This window comes from Vombatus ursinus, unplaced genomic scaffold (assembly GCF_900497805.2).
Source record: "Vombatus ursinus unplaced genomic scaffold, bare-nosed wombat genome assembly UNPS02014781.1, whole genome shotgun sequence".
Lineage (NCBI taxonomy): Eukaryota > Metazoa > Chordata > Mammalia > Diprotodontia > Vombatidae > Vombatus > Vombatus ursinus.
The window spans coordinates 40772656-40792792 of NW_020954559.1; the positions used below are offsets into that span (position 1 = coordinate 40772656).

The 20137-nt window shown below is 41.1% G+C and overlaps 2 protein-coding genes across 2 annotated transcripts in view; one reads left to right on the top strand and one right to left on the bottom strand.

Annotated features, from left to right (window-relative positions):
- Positions 1-6831: 6831 nt before the first annotated feature.
- On the bottom strand, positions 6832-11699 carry LOC114046101 (ankyrin repeat domain-containing protein SOWAHC-like). The gene has a single exon (XM_027866354.1). The coding sequence runs from the start codon at positions 11608-11610 to the stop codon at positions 9775-9777; it is 1836 nt and encodes a 611-aa protein (XP_027722155.1). The 5' UTR covers positions 11611-11699; the 3' UTR covers positions 6832-9774.
- Positions 11700-12610: 911 nt separating this feature from the next.
- Positions 12611-20137, top strand: part of LOC114046297 (septin-10) — a 51171-nt gene continuing 43644 nt past the window's right edge. Inside the window, exon 1 of the mRNA XM_027866601.1 lies at positions 12611-12862. Coding sequence (XP_027722402.1) covers positions 12833-12862 — 30 coding nt within the window. The 5' untranslated portion in view covers positions 12611-12832. The remainder of the gene's footprint in view (positions 12863-20137) is intronic.

Sequence of the window (20137 nt, forward strand, 5' to 3'; positions counted from 1 at the left end):
TGGGAGTCTCAGTTTCCTCATCTGTAAAATGAAATTAGACTAGATGCTGTCTAAGATCCCTTCCAGCTCTAAATCTATAATCCTGGTCTACCTTCACGTCAGTTACCAAATAATAAATCATCAATAATTTAGATGAACTGTGGAGATTCAAAACTAAATTTGAGCAGTTTAAGTATATTTTAAAGTAATCCAGTGATGTCACTTCTCCCTCTGCACCTGTCCTCTTCATCCTCCTAGCTCCCCATCTAAACTAGCTTTAGAACCCTCTTTACTTTCCCAGGCAAAAGCTAACAGTTATCTGATAATAAGAATAACAGTGAACATTTAAATTTCGATTGGAAGTTTACAAATCACTTTACATATATTATCCCATTTGATTCATACAAATCCAAACAAACTCTGTGAGGTAGGTGCCAGCTGCCTCAAACAAGTTAAAATGTAATTGGGAAATATGTAACAAAATAAATAAAAATACAAGAGAACACAGATAATGCTAATATGTGGTTTTCTAATTCAGTATGTGGCCATCAGGGATCCTTAATCACAATTTAGTGGCCTCTGTTTCTATTTGAGTTTGACACCAGTTCTTACACAGCTGAAGATCTCCTATAATATGCCCTGAAGACTATTCCTACCCAATGCAAATTAATTTAAGCTTCTATGACACTGTAAAAACAAAAATAATTCAAAATCCAGGTCTGATTGTTTTTAGTCAGTGGTAATATTGATACATTCCTTCCAATGTTTGTCCTAGGCCTCTGGAGGAAGAAAAGTTCATGTTAGCATATAAGAGAGAGGACTTAAAGAGACCTATGATTTATTAGATGGAGCTTTTCTTCGATTCTCTATGAAGTCTGCAGTTATGCTGTGAATGCTCATAAACAACCAGTTAATCAGGCAGGAAAATAAAAGAAAGCACATGGAGCTGTAGACCTTTGGATTGTCACCAATCTTTCAGTCATCAACCAGCATTCATTAAGCACCTACTGAGTGCCAGGAGCTGAACTAAGCATTAGAGAAACCAAGATGAAAGTGAGTCAGTTCTTGCTTTCAAGAAGCTTACATTCTACTGGGGAATTTTACTGGTTTGCAGTTAAATAAGTGTAAGTTATATTAAAAATGAATGCACAGCGATGATGTGGCGGGTAGCATTAATAACTTGGGGAATTAGGAAAAGCCTTTTAAGAAGGCTCACTTGCTTAAGGAAGTGCTTTTTTCCCATCATTATGGAAACTTGTCATAATTTCATATATTAGTGGATAAATAAAAGCCTGCAAAGGTTTCCTAGTTAAGTTCACCCTTCACCTTTTTTATATTTGGCAAGTAGGGGATATGGTTAAGTTTCTTTCCAGTTGAGAAAACTGAAGCTGTAAGTAAGGTTGGACACAGACACAGACACAAACACAGACATACACATACATGCCACACACACACAGAACATCATAGAGCAACTTGCGCTGTCTTGTTCTTTTATATTATTTTCATATATGACATATACTACAAACTCCACTAATGTTGCTTGGTGTGGAAGTTACCCTGGGTCCATAAATTCAAACTCTTCTCAATGGCAACACAACACCATTGGAACACAAATTCCACCAGGTGCTCTTAAAATGGAAAAGTCCTTTAATGTGGGCCTAGTATTGGACTATAAGTCTGTTAAGTGAAGACCAATTCAGCTAAATTCAAAAAGACTAATCAAGAGGTTGGGTGGAAGGTGAAGAATTTTTGGTGATACCTTCCACTAGGTTATAGAGGGGTAAGTTCCCAGTCCAATGGAATTGCAGATACCTGATTCATTTGTAATTGTTTTTCATTTGTGTCTGACTCTGTTTGCCATTGCCTTCTCCAGCTCATTTTACAGCTGAGGAACTAAGGCAAACAGCGACTTGCCCAGGGTCACACAGCTAGTAAGTGTATGAAGCCAGATTTGAACTCAGGAAGATGACTTCCTGACTCCAGGCCCAACAATCTATCCATCACACCACAGATTTAGAGCTAGAAGGAAACTCATAGGCCATCTAGTTCAAACTCCTCATTTTACAGTTGAGGAAACTGAGGCACTGGCATATTATATGACTTGTTCAAAGTCACACAGTACATAACAAAGCTGGGATCTGAACTTAGGTTATCTCACTCTAATTTTTTCCCCCATAGTACCACTATTGCTCTGAAGAACACTCAAAGATTGTTGTGACTTTGGCCGCTGTTACTTAACAACTCTCCCTCCTTGACTCATAGGTTATCCTAGGCCTTTATTCAGAATGAACCACTCCATTTCCTAATAACCCCAGAGTGCACTATCTTGTTACTCTTTTTTGTTAGCAGTTCACAGATGATACTACTATGTTTTATTGTCTGAAATGGTGCCTGGTTGCATGCTTAAACTTTTTCTATGGGTTGGTCTTGATTATAACTCAGCATATTGTTGCTGCTACAGTACCCAGCTATCCTCTATTATCCTTGATACACATCCAGTAACAATTATGCTGTGGCAAACACTACTTCATTATTTCTAGACTGGTAACATTCCAGAATTGCTCATGGTGACTTCATGCAACTTTTTTTTGCCACATATAATTTACAGGCTAACCCAGGACTAGAGGTAATAAGAAAGAATTGCTGCTTAGAGTACAACACATGGAAGAGCACAATGAGGGAAACTTTCAAATATCACTTTTTAAAGAACGTATATTCCCAATACCAGAAAATTCTGGCGTGAACACCTTACTCCAATGCATCATCATGGCCCAGAGGTGACCCTGGGTTCTCCAAAGCTGTGCCAAGTGGCACACAAATTTTGGCAGGTCCTACACATCGTCATAGGAAGGCTTCAAATATGAAGCAAACTATATTTCTAATGATAGAGAGCCAGCCTAAGTTGGGAGACACTCATCTCCAAAAGGCTGGCTACCAGGTAACATTTTTTCAGCCATAGGAACTCAAGAGGATTGTCTTATAAGGGCATGAAGAATTTACGATCCGCATAGGTAGAAAGAGTTCCCTTGGGATGAAATGGTAGTCCTTAAAGTACTGAAAAATAGAAAGCCTAATATTTATTGTTTCATTATCTGTGGGGCAGCTAGGTGGAACAGTGGATAGAGTGCCAGGTCCGGTGTCAGGAAGACCTGAGTTTAAATGTGACCTTGGACACTTACTAGCTGTGTGACTCTGGGCAAGTTACTTCACCCTGTTTGCCTCAGTTTCCCATTTCTAAAGTGAGCCGGAGAAGGAAATGGCAAACCACTTCAGTATCTTTTCCAAGAAAACCCCAAATGAGGTCACAAAGAGTTGGATACAACTGAGGAACAACAATATATTTATAGTTAAGGTTCAAGGACTCCACTATGCAGTAACCTAGATGAGGGCTGATTTTCCAATCTCACTTAGTCAGCCAATCAACAAGTGTTATGAAGCACTTACTATATGCCATGTACTGGGCGAAGTGATGGGGATACAAAGAAAGGCAAAATCAGTCCCTATGTACTTATGGCACACACAGGCTTCATTTCATTTTCAGTCAGGGGAAAAATTGTTACAAACCACTCATGAAGCCAAATGTGAAAACTGGGGCAAGTCATTTGTACTCTGAACATTGACTGACTCCACTTGAAGTCTGATCTGCTAGACTGGCACCGTACTCATGGTGATCAGTGTTGAAGGGATAATTGGAAATCATAAGGGAATGTAATGCTGCCTAGGTAGCAGAATTCAGTGACTGCTTATATTGCCAATGAAAATCGTTAGCCACATGGAAGGTTTCCGATACAGATTAGTAAATGGTCTTAGTCTTTTTCATACTTCTAAGTGATTAAGGTGCTCTAAGGTGATTCCTTTCTTTTGTGAATGCTCCATCACCTTGAATGTTGTTGAAGTAGATTTAGATTTGGAGTCAGTAGACCTACCGTGTGGAAACTTTCTGAGTGATCTTGGACTGGTTACTACATCTCTGACTTCTCAGGAGCTTCCCTGTTCTATGATCCCATGACTAGCTTACAGAAAATTCTGGATGGGTCTCAAAGATATCTCTATTGCTAATTAGCTGTATGACTTTAGATAAAGTTGTTTAATCCTTCCAAGCAGCAGTTTCTTTATGTATAAATGAGAAGTTGGACTAGATGATCCTTATATCTTTAGGTGCCAAGATTTTATAACAGCATTCTTAGGCTAGGGGAGTTTCTGAGGTCAGAAATATTTCCCAATGCTTATTTCCAGGCTTATTGCTGATGTTCTCATGGCTGCAGAAAATAATTTGGGGAAAATTAGATTTTTATCACACAAACCTTTGAAGTTCCAGTATTAAGATATATGCTATTTAACTTGCTGCATTCCATAGCTGGTCCAGTTTCAACCAGACTCTTTGAGTCTAGACAAGTTGTATGGTCTCTTCCAATAAAGTCCTACTGTGATGCCTCATCATGGAATAAAGGTGACCCAGAGTTCCTGAAAGTGATGCCAGGGTAACAAATTATGGTAGGTTCTACCAAGTTAGAAGGGCTTTCGAATTTCTAATTACCTTCTCTGTTGACAGACTGTGACTCTTTTTTGAGAACGAAACTAGATAAATTAGTAGAGTCTCATCACTTGAAGTTTTGATATTTGATTTCCTTTGACCAACCCAAACTTGAGAACCACTAAGTCATGAAGGATTTTCAATTTGTCATTAAGGATTGTAAACGTGTCAGATGAAGTAATAGATGTTTAGGCTTTGGGTACTGTTCCAACAGGAGCGCTCCTTGGGCAACCAGGTCTCTGGTGTCAAGGACATTTAGGAATTCTGGGGATTCCCTCCAAAGTCCATGTAATTGTCAAATGGGACAGGGATTCAGTTCAGTTTCCTTTGCACTCATTTTGGGCCTCTTAGGAACATCCAAGAAATGACTGTTTTCCCATGGTCCTTAGAACTACAGGATGGTACAGTATAAAGAGGATATAGGTTCAGATCTCAGCTCTGATCCTTACTACCTATGTAAGGTTAGGCAAGCCACTGAATACCCCCAGGACTGAGCTCCTCACTGGTAAAATAAAAGGAGTTGGGCTAGATGACCTCTGAGGTCACATCCAGCTTGAGTTCTGTTCCTATGATTCAGGCCTCATTATAAAATCAAAGGAGTTACTGCTAACTGGTGCAGATTCCCCTCACGGAACCTGACTAAACCAAACAGAATCCTACTGGATTTAGTCAGAATTAAACTAATCATATATCACTTAATTCCTCAGATTGGAGCAAATTTACTATATACTATACTCATACCACGGAAAGTTCTCTGCTTACAAGGATTCTGTATCACACACAATAACTCAATAAATGCTAAGCTATAAATGCTCACAATGAATTGTTGATGTGTATTGATGTTAAGATATGTATTATGGAATCATAGTATCTGAAGAGATGGAAAGGACTTTAAGGATCACCTAATTTAATCTCTTACCCCATTTAGCCTTTTTACAACATCCCTAACAAGTGATCATCCAGTCTTTACAACACTTTCAGTGATGAACCACCACATCCTCTAGTAGTACATTCCATTAAATTTCTCCTGGGTTTTGTACTTGTGGTTTCATTAGGGAATTACCAGTGAAGAAACTCCCTTGGAACTTGCTCTTCAACTAAGAGTTGCCTGGGGGAATGGAAAGGTTAAGTGACTAGCCCAGAGTCACACTGCCATTAAAAGGCAGAAACCAGGTCTTCTAGACTCAAACTCTCTATTCACTGAACCTTCACTTACCTCTATTTCCATTTGCAAGCAGCTCTAATTAACAAGTTTGATATTGTGATAAAATCTGCCTCTCCATTAAATTCTGAAGTCCAGACAGAATAAATACATCTTTTACATAAAAGTCCTTGAAGTATTTGAAGTCACTATTTTGTCTTAATATTTCCTATCTATGAAAAAGGTACAAACTCACATATACACACCTGCTATACACATACCTATATTAGCATAGATGGTAATTATCTAGAAGAAACCAGGGATATGTATGTAAACACAAATGGAAGGAAGCAAATTCACAAAGTCAGTTTACATTTAGAGAACCTTAAGAGGAGGACTTAAATTGACATTTAAAACCCATAGGTAAATATGTAAGATATCAAAATAATATTAACTGGAAAAAACCCTCAAAAGAGGCATTGAAGCAATACTGTTACATCTTACAGGGACTGGCACATTTGTAGTTCTTTAAAGCCAAGTCATTTCTAACACATTTATATCTTCTATAAGATACATTTAGGTAACCTGTGCCAATGACTTAAATAGGGTATTCATTGTTGTGGTTAAACTTTAAATGTTTACTTTATAAAACAAAGAACTATGTTCCTTCAAATGGGGACATGCTTCCAAATGAATTATTCAGAGTATCCTCTGTAAGATATACACTTCTAAGGAAAAACAATATTACTTCTTGGAGGTAAAAACATGACTTTATTCTTTTAGATAAAACAAATATAAAAATTGACCAATTCTTCTAGGTTTTAAAATAATAATGAGCAAGCTCAAGTGCTCTTAGAGGGGAGGACCATGCTTAAATGTATGCAACTCTGTATGTTTTTTTCCCAACCTCTTCATTTTCATCACAAAAGCAACACACTGATGGTGTGGAGGATTTCTACAGTTTTAGGAGGGTTTATGGTTGACTGTGATTTGTATCTGATCTACTGATGTGTGTGTGTGTGGGTTAAGGCATCTTTCTGTTCACAGGCTACCTAAAGGAGTCACTTCCCAATCCTCCTGCATCAGTGGATGGAGAAGAAGGTCAAAGTTCCCGACAGACGTGACAATCTGTTTCACAAAGACTATAAATGCTGACAATACAAAAAACTGAGCAAAATTCTAGTGAGTAATTTTTATTTTTGGCAAAATGAAAGTTCAACTTCTTACACACAAACCAAACTCTCAGACTTCCAACTTTTACTGTATATATATATATATATATATGTATACACACACACACACACACACACACACACACAAAGACAAGTCATCCTGGCCCCCAAGTTTTTAGGCATAAGACACAATAAAATGGTATCAAATTTTCAAGTTATACAGGCTAGCTGCAGTACACATACCATAAAAAGTTAACAGAATTAATACACATTCAATAGTTTCAAGTGTACCTGTGACACACACACACACACGTTCATTTTTTGTATCACAGTTTTTGAATAAACATCTTTTAAAGTATCCAATACACATATCCATGAATAGGCACAATTCTATGAATTTCAGGTGTATACAAATAATTTGATTTCATCTTCTCTTGATTTGGAATTTTAAAAAATAACCAAGAGGAAATGTAAAGTCTCAAAAAGTGGAATATATGCCACAAATTTCATAGCACACAAGCACATTATGATTAAGCAGATTTAAAATAGCTCCTAAATGGAATGATTTTTGAAAATAATATTAATATATTTTTATGTGTAAGCCAAAACAAATATTTTGGTGGGAGGGGGAGGTAAAAGCAAAATATATACAAATTGCTAGATCCACAAAGAGTAAGAATACTAAACCCACAAAATTCTTCAAAATAAAATATCCTGTTCAACTAGGTACCATTCCTATTTAATAGTTTAGTATTTTGATTGTTCAACAGTACATTCAAACATACTTGTATTCTAATCAATGTTACTGAATTATCTTTGTTATTTCAAAATAGGAATACCTAGTATATGCCAATCTTTACATCAGTAATTAGAGGGTTAAAATTTTCAGTCAAGATAAACCTTGTCCCTTAGCTTACAATTTTAATGCAAATTAGGAGCTGGGAATTCACACTTTATTCTGCATTATTAGACATTTTGAGCTTTATTTAACTGTTTTCCTTATAAGCTATACAGATGGTATAAAGCAAGTGAATTTTCTTCGCATAAGAAATCCATTTTTTTCCTTGTACAAGATTACAGATTGACTCTTGACCCATCTGTGTGAGTAAAAAGTGCTTTTTAAGCATTGATATGTCCCATTTTCATAACAGCAAACAAAAAAAGTAAAGGCACCAAGGAATATAGCTTACATTTTTAAAATACAATTTTTCATGTGTCTTTATGCAAGTAACATTCCTCATCTAATGAAAGATATTACATCGAGTTGTTGCTAATTTCTGTATGTTGAGATATAGAAGTCTAAATGCAGTAACTCTGTGCAAAGTATGCAGTGGTTAAACTGGTAATCTAGGGGAAGTTCCCTTACCCTCATTATCTCTACCAGAGTAGGTAGGTGCTTGTAAGTTTGCAACAGAGGACCATTGATAAGAGCAGATCTGCTTGGGCTAGCTCTTCTTATAATTTTTTCTAATTCAGTGACAGAAGCTTTTGATATGCTTTTGAGATAGATTTTTAAATGAAATGTAAAGCCATTCATTTTTCAATATATATATATACGTAAAGGAAATGTAATTGGGAACCACATTTTGAAGTCTTGGATTTTAACTGGCATTATTTTAATTTTGTTTATGTACAAAGCGATTGGACAACCAGCAGCATTCAAAATATAGGACCAGCCCTGAAACTTACTTCTTGAAGGGAAAGTGCCATTTTTAAACTTGGAAGATTCACCACCTGGCTTTTAGTTGACATCTTCCTTTAGTATATATATATATATATATATCTAACTTCAAGAAAGCTGTTAAGGTTCACTAATGGGTTTAGACTAAGATCTTAAAATGTGCAGAACATTACTTCAGAGCACAGATAATAAGAAAGTTCTATTTGTAAAAACAAAAATGAATTGTACCTTAAGTGGGAATTATGTAATAGTCTATGAAAGTCTAACTTAACAGTTACTTCACAGAATCATGCTAGTAGATTGCCAATTCTAGGTAAGCCTCTAATATCAGAAATTGTTTCTTTAAGCATTTCCACTCTAAGCATCATGGGTCAAAAAAGCAAGGCCAATGGTTAAGTGACCCCTAGGTTATTAATCAATTAATATTTAATACTTAAATTTATTTAGGTCTGACTGAAGAACTATTAATTTACTGCATGATTGGGTGCTGAGTGTTCTAGGTCTGTTAGGTGAAGTTACTAATAATGCACCTGAGTGCAGTGCTGTTGTATACAGTTAGATGGAATGTACCACAGGATGGAATGTAACAACTCAAAAATAAGTGTACTTAACATTTGAGTTCACAGTGACTATAAACTGAAATTCTTTTTAGAACAAACTGAACACTTGCATTTACACTCACATTATTCTTTATCAGTGCTTTTGCATTCTTCTGACTATACATTCAGTAGTAATAGTACCTCCAACAGCAAATATATTAATAGAAAATGCATGGCAGCACATACAAATTTCATTACAAACTGCATTATCTTGTTCCTATGAGAGTAGCAATATTTAAACAGATGCACCAAAATGATGTATTTATGCATAAAACCCAATAACAGTAAAACGTAACATTAAAAAGTCCTTCCCACTTTAAGTTCCTGTCTAGACCTTAAAAATCCCAGATCAAGAAGAAAAAAAAATTCTAAGGGGAAGGAATCTGTTGGCACTGATACACCTCGACCAAAATAAGCCAGTGTTTGCAGAGAATCAGCCATGTACGGAAAGGTTTAAAAACCTAACTCTCCAGTTTGTTTATACATGGGTTTACCAAAGGGAATGCATGACCTCTTTCCCTCTCCTTCCCCTCCCAAGTACAGAACATGGAGTTTATTTTCCTTAACTTTCTCCTTCCGCTTCCTATACTTATTCCTAATTCTGTTTGACACCCAAAATTCCTATGCCAGAGGGCACATACTATAAATTGTGCCCAAAAGGATAATTTTTACCCGAATACATTGGACTTGGGTCTCAGTTTGAAGGAAGATGTGGAGGAGCTGCTTTTAAGGGACCTTTCCTCCTCTGATAGTGGTTGTTCAGGGTCCCTAAAAGAGGGAGTGCTGTGAATGATCTGTGTTCGGAACCGGATTTTGTTCAGTCTAGGTCTCATCCTGCTGCTGTTGCTGCTACCACCTAATGCTTTGCGACTCACTGACTTGCCCCCAGCTGACCCATCAGCCAAGGAGTGGTGGTGGTGGTGATCTCCCCCATCCTCCGGTACGTGAGAGAGTTTATATGTGATAAGATGTGAAGGGAGCACTTTAGAGAGCTTCCAGCGACCACCTCCACTATCCGAAGTGCTCTCTCCATCATCGTCTTCCAGGGCACCCACCAAGTTCTTGATCTCTTCTGCGATGCTTTGGTTCAGGTACTGAGAGGCCTTTTTCCCGCTGTAATCCCTAATGTCCACGTCTGCATCGTAGGCCCCCACCAGTAACTTCACCACCTCCACATGTCCGTGCATTGCTGCTAGGTGCAGAGCTGTATAGCCTGCGCTGGTCCTGGCGTTGATGTTTACCGGTAAGTGGTGCTTGTTGGCAAAGTTGACTAGCATGGCCAGGAGTTCCTGCTTTCCGTGTTTGGCGGCCCAGTGAAGGCAGGTGAAGCCAGTGATGAAATCACGCTTAGCCAGTAACCCAGGTTCGCAAGTGAGCAGTCCCTCCAAGCTGTCCCATTTACCATCCGAGGCAGAAAGCATCCAGGCATGTTCCAGAGGGTCCAAGGCCACCGACCCGGTTGCGCTTCCTTCCTCCTCGTTAGAAGACGAAGCCAGGGAAGCGGTGTCCGAGTCTCCACCACCTCTTGTGGCACGGCCCCCTCCAGTAGAGCCCCCCAGATTGTTTCCCCCAACAAAGAAGCTCCTCTTAAGCTGCGGGGAACTGCCTATCATTAGGTCCAGCAAATTCTTCCGGCCAGGTCTCGGAGTACTGACTCCTCCTGGGGAGCTGCAGTTGTCTCCCTCCTCCCAGTTTCTTGGGAGAGGCTCTGAGTCTTCCACACCGCAGGAACCCTGCGGCAGCCCCCGAAGCAGAGGTACATTGCGTCTAGAGTTCTTCCTCCGCGCCCCGACGCCCAGGGGCTGCACCTGCCCCAATCTCGGCAATTCATTCCTGCTGCTTTCACCCGAGACTAGTTGGGGTGGCGATTCCTGGTCTGCTGACGGTCCACTTTCCTCAGGGTTGCCCTCCGGGAGCGGGTGGTCCCCAGCCGAGGGAGGAGCGCTTCCCTCTGGTGACTCAGGCCCATTAGAGGTAGCCGGGTTAGCCCTGTCCAAAGAACCCGGGGCCTCCTCGAGCTCGGATGCTTCGGTCACCGAAATGCTGGGCACTACCTGGATAGATGCCTGCGGCGGTAACTGCTGCTCCCGTTCTTGCAACACAGGGTTAGGCTCCCCATTTCCGGGGGAGGCTGGTGGGCTCCGCGCATCCTCGTTTTTCAAGTCCGTCGGCCCGGCTGGAGGCGAGGGATGATGCTCACTGCCCGCCTCAGGCTCGCCGCCCTCAGGGATCTGGGGGGTCGGGGCCCCCGCGTGCAGTGGGGGAGGCGGACCACCGCCGCAGAACTTCTTCTTCAGGTACACGTACTTGGTCCCGTCCGCAGGGTCGGTTCGCACCGTGGCCACAGCGTTCACCAGCTGCTTGAAGTGCTCCCGGGCCCGGGCTCGTTGCTCGGGCTCGCCCCCCAGGGCCCCCCTGAAATGCTCCACCAGCTCCGCGTTGCGGGCTCGGCCCCCTCTTTGGGTGAGGAAGAGCAGCACCGCCTCCTGCCCGAGCTCCTCCATCCCTCTCCTCCCCTCCTCCTTTCTCCCTTGCAAAGGGACAGCGGGGCGGGAGGCGGCTCAGCCCGGCCCCATCGCAGGCGGGAAGGGTAGCTCGGCTAGGGGAACCTCCTGGAGAAAAGGGGGCGGTGGCTCAAATCCTGCGGGAGCTGGACTGCGGCCCCCAACACGCCGGCCGGCCCCGGGAGACCACGAACGTCTGCTCCTGCGCTTGGTGAGGCCGGCCCCAGTCGGTGCCTCTGGACAGACAGACGCCGTGCTGTCTGCAGCTGCCTCCCGCAGCGGCTGCCCGGCCACCACCTCTACTAGCAGCAAAAGCAACAGCAGCCACCCCAGACCCCGCCCCCTGCTCCCGCCGCCCCGCCCTTCCCCTGCCTCCCTCCCTGGCTGGCCCCTCCCCACGGGCTCCGCCTCACTTCCGGTCCCGCCCTCCGGTCTGCCAATCTCAGTCCCCACTAACTGTGGTTGCCGAGGGGGCTGTGGGGGAGGGGGCTGTGGGGGAGGGGGCGCACACATTCTTCCTACGTTCCCTTCATTGTTTTTACTCTAGACGTTCTCCCCGCTTTTAGAAAACAGACTCCGCCCCCCAACTCTTCCAGACTCTCTTTTGTCCTCCTCCCCTCTCCGAAACATCATGGGGTTCCCTGCCTCGAAGGGTGATTCGCGGCCTAGAACGGTTACGAAGGCGCGGATCCCTGCCGGGCCAGCACATGCCCCTCCCCCGGCCTCAGCTGGGCTCGCGCCCAGCGCCTGGTTGTCAGCAGCGTCACGCGAGCGCCCCCAGCTGGACAGAGCCTTCGCACACGAGGACCTGCCCTCTCCGGAGTCTCCCGACTTGGCCCCGCCCCGTTTCCCTCTCCTCGTGGAGGCCTTTCCGCTAAGGCCCCGCCTCCTCCCTCCCTCGGGCTACCGCCCTCAATGAACTCCGCCCGGGTCTCCCGAGCTCCTCGGGGCTCTGGCTCCACCCCTCTCCAGCCCCCGTGTCCCGCTCTCCTAGTCCCACCCTCCCCCGGAGGCTCGCTCCAGACTCCTTTGCGTCACCAGTTAAATTCCAGCTGCTGGGAGCCCCCGGGCGGTAGTCGCGACGCCTTCGGTTCCTCCCATTTCATCTCCGTTCTATTCTGCTCCGGGGCTTCCCCTGCACCCTCGGAGGCAGGAGGGCGCAGAAATTGCGGCTTATCCCGTATCCCGGATCCTGGCCAGCTGCAGGACATCCCCGGAGACCATGACTTCCTCCGATGTGGCGCGGCACACGGTAAGTGCTGCCTCCCGGGGCATCCTCACGGGAGTGGTGCCAATGCCTCCGTGCGCCCCCAGAAGTGGGAGGCTGGCGGGGCGGCGGCGACTGCTCTGCGCCCAGGAGGGGGAGGCTTCGTTCCTTGGCTGCTCTCTTCTGCAGAGTGGTCAACTTCGGAGACCCCCAACTCCCTCCCTCCCCGGGAGTCACCCTGTACTTGGAGCCCCGTCCGACAGGGCTCTCCTCTGGGGAATCTGCCTTCTTTCCTCCCTGCCCACCCTCCGGCTCGCCACTCAGCCTGTTTCTTTTGCTTCCATCACAACTCCGTCAGCTTTGCTTATTGTCACCCGAACCTCGTCTTCCCCCCTCCCCCCGCAATTCCTTTACTTCCAAGCGAGCTCAGGGGTCTCCCCACTAGCAGGGGAGAAGGGGCGCGTGCCGGCAGACAAAGCCCCTACAACCGGGAAGCGGGGAAGCCTCCTGAGTCCGGGAGCAGGAAACTTTTTCTCTCTTGCAGAAACGGGTGGGAGCGGTCTGTGTTGATTAGGTTGCGGGCCTTTAACAGAAAGCGGTGCAGGGATATTAACTCAGATGAGATGTCCAAACTCTCTTCTTTCTACCACAGTGCATTATTATTAGGACAGACCTGACTACTTGGTGCAAGCTGTAATTAAGAAGGCAGCCTTGAGCGATGGAATTAGGAGGGTACTTTTGTACTCTGTGTGTTAGGGCTTTTAGGAAAGAATGGAATGGAAGTTTGCCCACGTTGATGTTGGATAGTGGCCTATTCTCCTGTCTGTGGAAAAAATAAGACCTGAAATCTTGTGCTATCACGCATTTGCTTAAAATTTTATGAGTATGGAAAATATATCGTGCAGTTTCTGAGAGTGGAAAGTTTAACTTGCAAATTTAATGTAAGTAATAACATGTTTGCATGAACTTCAATTTCTTTTGTTACCTATAGGAGAAAGCCCAAACTTGTTATCCTGGTATTCAGGGCCCAGTTTACCCTCTGGCCATTTCCATTGTAACAGTGCTCTTTTTGGGATTTACTGGGCTGCTCTTAGACCGTATTTTTTATGGTGCCTTTGCCCTTTTCCCATGCCTGGTATCTTTTCTGCAAATCTGGACAGTTCTTTAAGGCTGGGATCCCTTTATGCTTCAATAAAAAGTGCAAATATTTATTAAGTATCTGCTACAGGCAGGGCATTGTGTTAGGAATACAAAAGTAGAAAAAAAAAGAGTACAACCCCAGTGCTTGATTAGTCTGTCTCTTTCTTTCATCACAGAAGTATGCAGTAGGGTAGAATGTATAAAAACAATACCAGACCGAGGGGCAAGCCCAGTGCAGTGGTCTAAAATAGAGAGCTTTAAACTTCATAAAGCACTTTAACATAGGTGAATCTCCTTTTATTCTCCCAATAGCACTGTGAGGTAGTTCTTGAAGGAGGTTTCCCCATTTTAAATATGAAGAAATTAAAACCCAGAAATTAAGTAAATGTGACTTAGGATCATAGAGATTTAGAAGAGATCTCAGATCATCTAATGTGACCTCTCGTTTAGGAGATGAGGAGACTGAGTCTTAGGGGAGGTCAAGTAACCTGCCTAATGTTACACAGACAGAAAGCTGGGGCCTGAGGTGGATTTGAATTTGACTTCCCAGAGTCTTGGCATTTTTCCAGCACACTCTCCACTATTTCTTGCTGCCACTTTGAACTATGTAAGCTAAGAGAACGTGAGGAGCTAGATATTACATAGCTTACTTTTATATATCACCCTAAGGTTTGCAAAGCCTGTGCTCTGTAACACTATTTTAACTTAATTTTTCATTTCTTTCCCTTCATTCAAAAAGGATGAAATTTCCTACACTGTACATTTTTTAAAAATCATGCTTTGTTTTATAGCACTTTTCTGAGTTCCCATAAGATTGTGAGATCCTTGAGAGCAGACTTTTTGTTTTGCCTTTCTCTGTATAGTAAAGAGCTCAGCAGCTGTCTGTCACATTGTTAGTGCTTAATAAATGCTAGTTGACTGTCTGACTACCCTAAAAGTAGAGTTCTCTCACTTTAGATTTGAAAACATGTGCATATAAGCATGGTGTAGTGGAAAGAGAGCCCTTGGAAATGGAGTCAGTTGAAATATGGATTCAGTTCCTCCTTGACTTTTTAGCCAGATGGTTATGCTCAGTCACTTGACTTTGCTTTCCTCATCAGTAAAATGGGAATGTAATGTCTACCTCATAGACTTTTTGTGAGAATCTAGATAATGTTATGCTCTCATAGATTATAATTTATAAATTTATAAAGTTGAAAGATCCTTGGTGACCATCTCATCTAACCTTCTTTCACAGATAAGTGCTTTGGGGACTTTAGAGTGTCTATACAAATGTTAGTTATTATTCTCATTGGATATTCAGAGTAGTACAACTAAATGCTGATGAACAAATGAGAGGTTTAATTAGACCTGGATGTCTAGTTTAGTTTCCACTATAACTTTCACAGGTTATAAAAATCTGCTATATAAAAATCTGTTCAACTTGCTGCCCTCTTTGATCATTTAAGCTTCAGAAACATCTTAATCTAGAACCCTTATTCATACCTGAATCAAGTCAAAACTTAGTCCAATTGAAGCGTTCTATACTAATGCTGATTTTTGTATTTCATGAGTATGCCTGGTTTCCTTTGAGTCTGACTTGGATTTTAAAAATCAATTTAATATCTCTGTGTGTAATTTAAGTGTTTTTGTGAGCCAGATGATAACTAAAGGTAGGGTTTGGAAGGTATTGTTCTGGGTATTTTTTTTTTTTGTCTGGTCCTTTGTTTGGGGAATGTCTTTTACAGGTTAGGGATTAAATCTTACAGCCTATTTTTCAGAGTTGGAACTAAAATCCAAGTTTTCCTGACTCTAGTGATACCGTTTTCTATCAGTATATACTATACTGTCTCTCATGTTTATTGCTGACCTCTGTGATTGCAGCAGGACTTTGTGTTTTTTAAAGTCCTGAATGCAATTTATTGCATTTTCCTGTCTTTGGAGAGCTACTTATAATTTTCCATCAAATGACAGTTTTGTGTCCATTGACTACTTCTGAATAGTGTTATAGAAATCTCAATTTCTATTTCAGTTGTTGCAAGCCTTGGATTCTCTCGTTCTTTTTCATTTCATTTTTAGTTTAATAGGTATCTGCTTAATTGAAAAGCTTTCACAACTATTTTCTTAATTTTCTCTTTTCACCCTCAAATACTTTGTCAAATTACAGAATTCATGCAAATTCCTGCATCTACACCTTTTTGCTTTGATTATCAGACTATTTTAGCTACCCTGTCCTGTCTCCCCTCACACCTCCCTCCCCCCTCCCCCAATCCAATTCCTAGCCAGCCTTCCAGGTCTGTCTCAAATCTCACCTTCTCCGTGGAAGCTTCTCTTACCACTTCAGCCATCAATGATTATAGTACTGTCTCTTGCCTATGAACTCACAGCACTTAATGATTGTTACCCTTTATCTAGTACTTGGTCACATACTCCTTTATGACATCTTTTGTAATGTCATTATTGACTTTATGTGTATATGGTTTTTCTCCCCAGTAAATTTGTAAACAACTTGAGGGCAGGAAAAGCTATTAGTTTTGTTCTGAAGATAGCACCTTACTCCTGGATGGTATTTGCTGAATGAATAAATTATCAATTCTTTACAAGCAACCAAGGACTTTAGTTTGTCTGTTCTTTAAACTCCTCTAGTGTCATACCATCATTGTGTGCTGTCAGTATTTTCTAGTTTATTCTAATTCTTTATCACATGCTAGCTCTTTTTTTTTCATAAAGGAAAGTTTGATATGTAAATAAGTAGGCACAGAAAATATGCATCTTTGTTGAGGTAGAGTATGTTGACATAGAGGGCACTGGAAATAACCTGAATCCCCAAATGTAGAGGATCTTCATAATGCCCTAGTAGCCTGTCTTTGCATAGGGGATAGAAACTGGTATGTATCAGGTGCTTGTGTTTAACTGAGTTGGCTAGGGCATTCTGTTAATGAGACTGTTTGTTGGCTCAGAGCATAAGACTGATCGTTCAATCTCCTTTACTTTTTAAATGATTTAAAACAGAAAATTTTCCAGGATCGTGGAGTACACCTTAATCCCAATAAGATATCTTGCTAAGATATATGTTGCTATTCATAAGGGATATTTGGAAAAGTGAATAGTGCAATCCACCACAGCAATTGAAACAACTTAAAACACATTTATGTCTTTTTTGTATGGCTGTCTTATGAGAAATACAGGATTTGAATTTTTAGCACAGTGTTATTGGACTTTATATTATATTGCAAATTCAATTTAACTTGTAACAGGAAACAGTAGATTGAATGAGGGTGGGGTGGGGAGCAAGGGACAGTTCTGTTCCTAGCATCATTGCTAGATGTGTGATTTTGGGCAAGTTAACAAACCATTAGTGCTTCAGTTTTCCTCTGTGGAATGGAGTTCATAATTTTTCAACTAATATGGAAAGATTAGTGGAATAATCCTCACAAAAAGTCTTACTCTAATGCCTTTATTGTGCAGTGTAGGTAACTCTGTGCTTTTGAATGTTCGCCAGTGGAATGGAAACTCTAGCAGGTCCTATCAAGTCGGAGACTTTTTTTTTAGATTTGAAAAGTTTTGCTATAATTAACTTGTTGGTAGAAAAATAGTAGATTACCAAAGGATCTCCTATTACATGTTACATTTTGTTCAAAATGTTTAACTCCTACTTATTTTTATTAATTTATTTTGATTTATCAACAATCACTTCCATAAGCTTTTGAGTTTTAAATTTTTCTCCCTCCCTCCCCACCTCCCTCCCCAAGATGGTGGGCAATCTGATATGGGCCATACATATACATTCTTATTAAACATATTTTCACTTTAGTGATGTTGTAAGGAAGAATTAGAACCGATAGGAGGAACCACTAGAAAGAGGAAACAAAACACAACAGAAGAAAAAAAATAGCAAATAGTATGCTTCAATCTGCATTCAAACTTGATAGTTCTTGCTCTGGATGTGGATAGCATTTTCCATCATGAGGTGTTTGGAGATGTCGTAGATCTTTGTATTGCTGAGAAGGGTTAAGTTTATCAACATCAGTACCTAACTGATTATGTTATTCCCTTCTTGAGCCAAATCTGATGAGAATAAGGTTCAAACTATGCTCATCTCCCTCCCTCCTTTCCCTCTGCTGTAATAGGTTTTTGTGCCTTTTCCTGTAATGTAATTTACTCTTGTCTGCCTCCTCCTTTCCTTTTCTCTCAGTACATTTTCTTAGATCAGATTAATCCACTTACTCAGATCCATTTAACCCACTTGATTAGATTTTTTTTTATCATCACATCAAAGTCAACTTATACCCACCCGATTTATGTATACCCCTTTTAACATGGTGTAATAACAATACAGTTATCAAGAGTTACAAATGTCATCTTCCCTTATAGGGATGTAAACAGTTTGTCCTTATTAATAACATTTTTCTTTCTGTCTCGTTTACCTTTTTATGTCTCTCTTTAGTCTTGTATTTGAAAATCAAATTTTCTGTTGAGCTCTGGTCTTTTTATCAGGAAGGTTTGGAAGTCCCCTATTTTGTTGAATATCCATCTCCACTGAAAGATCATGCTCATTTTTGCTGGGTAAGTCAGAGACTTTTTGAATAAGGATTGGCAATGGAACCCTTTGGAGGACTACCTAGTTAAGGTGGTAAGGACTTAATATCAGGGTTTTCCTATCAGGTGATGAATTGTTTTGGCCACAGCAACTCATAAAGGTGGTCTACGTAGGCAGACCTCAAATTAGGTAGGTCTCAAATTCTGGGAGTCATGGGAAGAAAATAGTGACTTGGACCAGTCACCTTTCCCAGTATGTCTGAAATTTGATGGAGGCCACTCTTTCAGTGTCTGTAGGACACTGCCAGCTCCTTTCTCTTAGGCCTGGACTGTGGTCTTTATGTGATAGTCTTCGGCTTGGTCTCAAGAACTTCCTCATTCCAGTTCAACTTCCACTCAGGTGTCAAATTGGTCTTCCTTGTGTGCAGATATGACCTTGATCACTCCCCACCCTTATCAGTTAGTAAACCCCAGCTTTCCTATCACCTCCAGGATCAACTATAAAATCCTGTTTGATGTCCAAAGCCCTTCAGCTCACATCTTTCCAGATTCTTACACCTTAGTTTCTCCAGCCCCATGAACTCTGAAATTCAATGACACTGACTTTATTCCTGTTTTTCACACACTTTGATTCATATGAGTTCTTAACTTAGAGTCTACAATCCATGGATAGATTTCAGGAGTTCTCTGAAATTGGATGGGGGGAAAAACTACCACTTTGTTTTCACTAACCTCTAGCTGAAATATAGCATTTCCTCTCAATTATTTAAAAATCTTTTGAGAAGGGTTCTGTAGGCTTTCAAAGGAGTCTATGACACCAAAAAAGTTAAAGAGCTCCTAACTTAGATGAAGTTAACTAACTGCTTTTGATATGCATTTTAGGAAAGAAGACAACAAACACTAGAGGGAGTAGGGTAGGTCCTTCAGTTTCAAACTGGATAGAATTAGAAGTTTATCAACAGCAAGGTGATCCTACATAGCAATTTGTAAAGACTATTTAATGTAGAGATGGGTTCTATAGACAGGGACAATATCAGGAAAATAAAAAGTTTGTATCCTTGAAGTATGGGAAATATGAAATAAATAGAAAAACATGAGAACAGTTCTTTTAATTCCTGTTCTGATTAGGGAAATGTGAGGTATTTATGTCTGAAACAAAGAAACAATTTTAAGGTAACATGTAACTGTTACAGTAGTACACACTGTACAGTAATGATACTTTTTAACGAGTACCTATTCTGATAGCACACTGTTGTCAGAAACATTATCAAAAGTATGAGGGCAGAGACCATTGTAGTTAGAAAATAACATTAAATATTATCACCTATAACAAATATAACAAAAATGTCCAAAAAATAGTATGCATCTGCAATCTTGGGCAGAGTAAAGGGGTCAAAGTTAGAAAGGAGGAGAAAGCCCACCTTTACGCTCAGGTAAGCAATGGAGGAGTAAGTAAAAGGAGGAGTAAAAGGCTCATTGGCTTAGCTTTAGAAATTCAGTAATTTTAATGTTCCTTTCCTTTTTTTTTTTTAACATTTATTTATTATTTCTCTGGGTCCCAAATACAAAGCCTATTTTTGAAAGCTGTTTCTTAAGACAAATATGATTTTAATTAGTCATTTTATGGCAGTGGTCTTTTCCTTAGACCAAAGAGCCCTGCTG

Coding starts and splice junctions, on each gene's coding strand:
- LOC114046101 (XM_027866354.1), bottom strand. CDS start 11,610: ATGGAGGAGCTCGGGCAGGAGGCGGTGCTGCTCTTCCTCACCCAAAGA.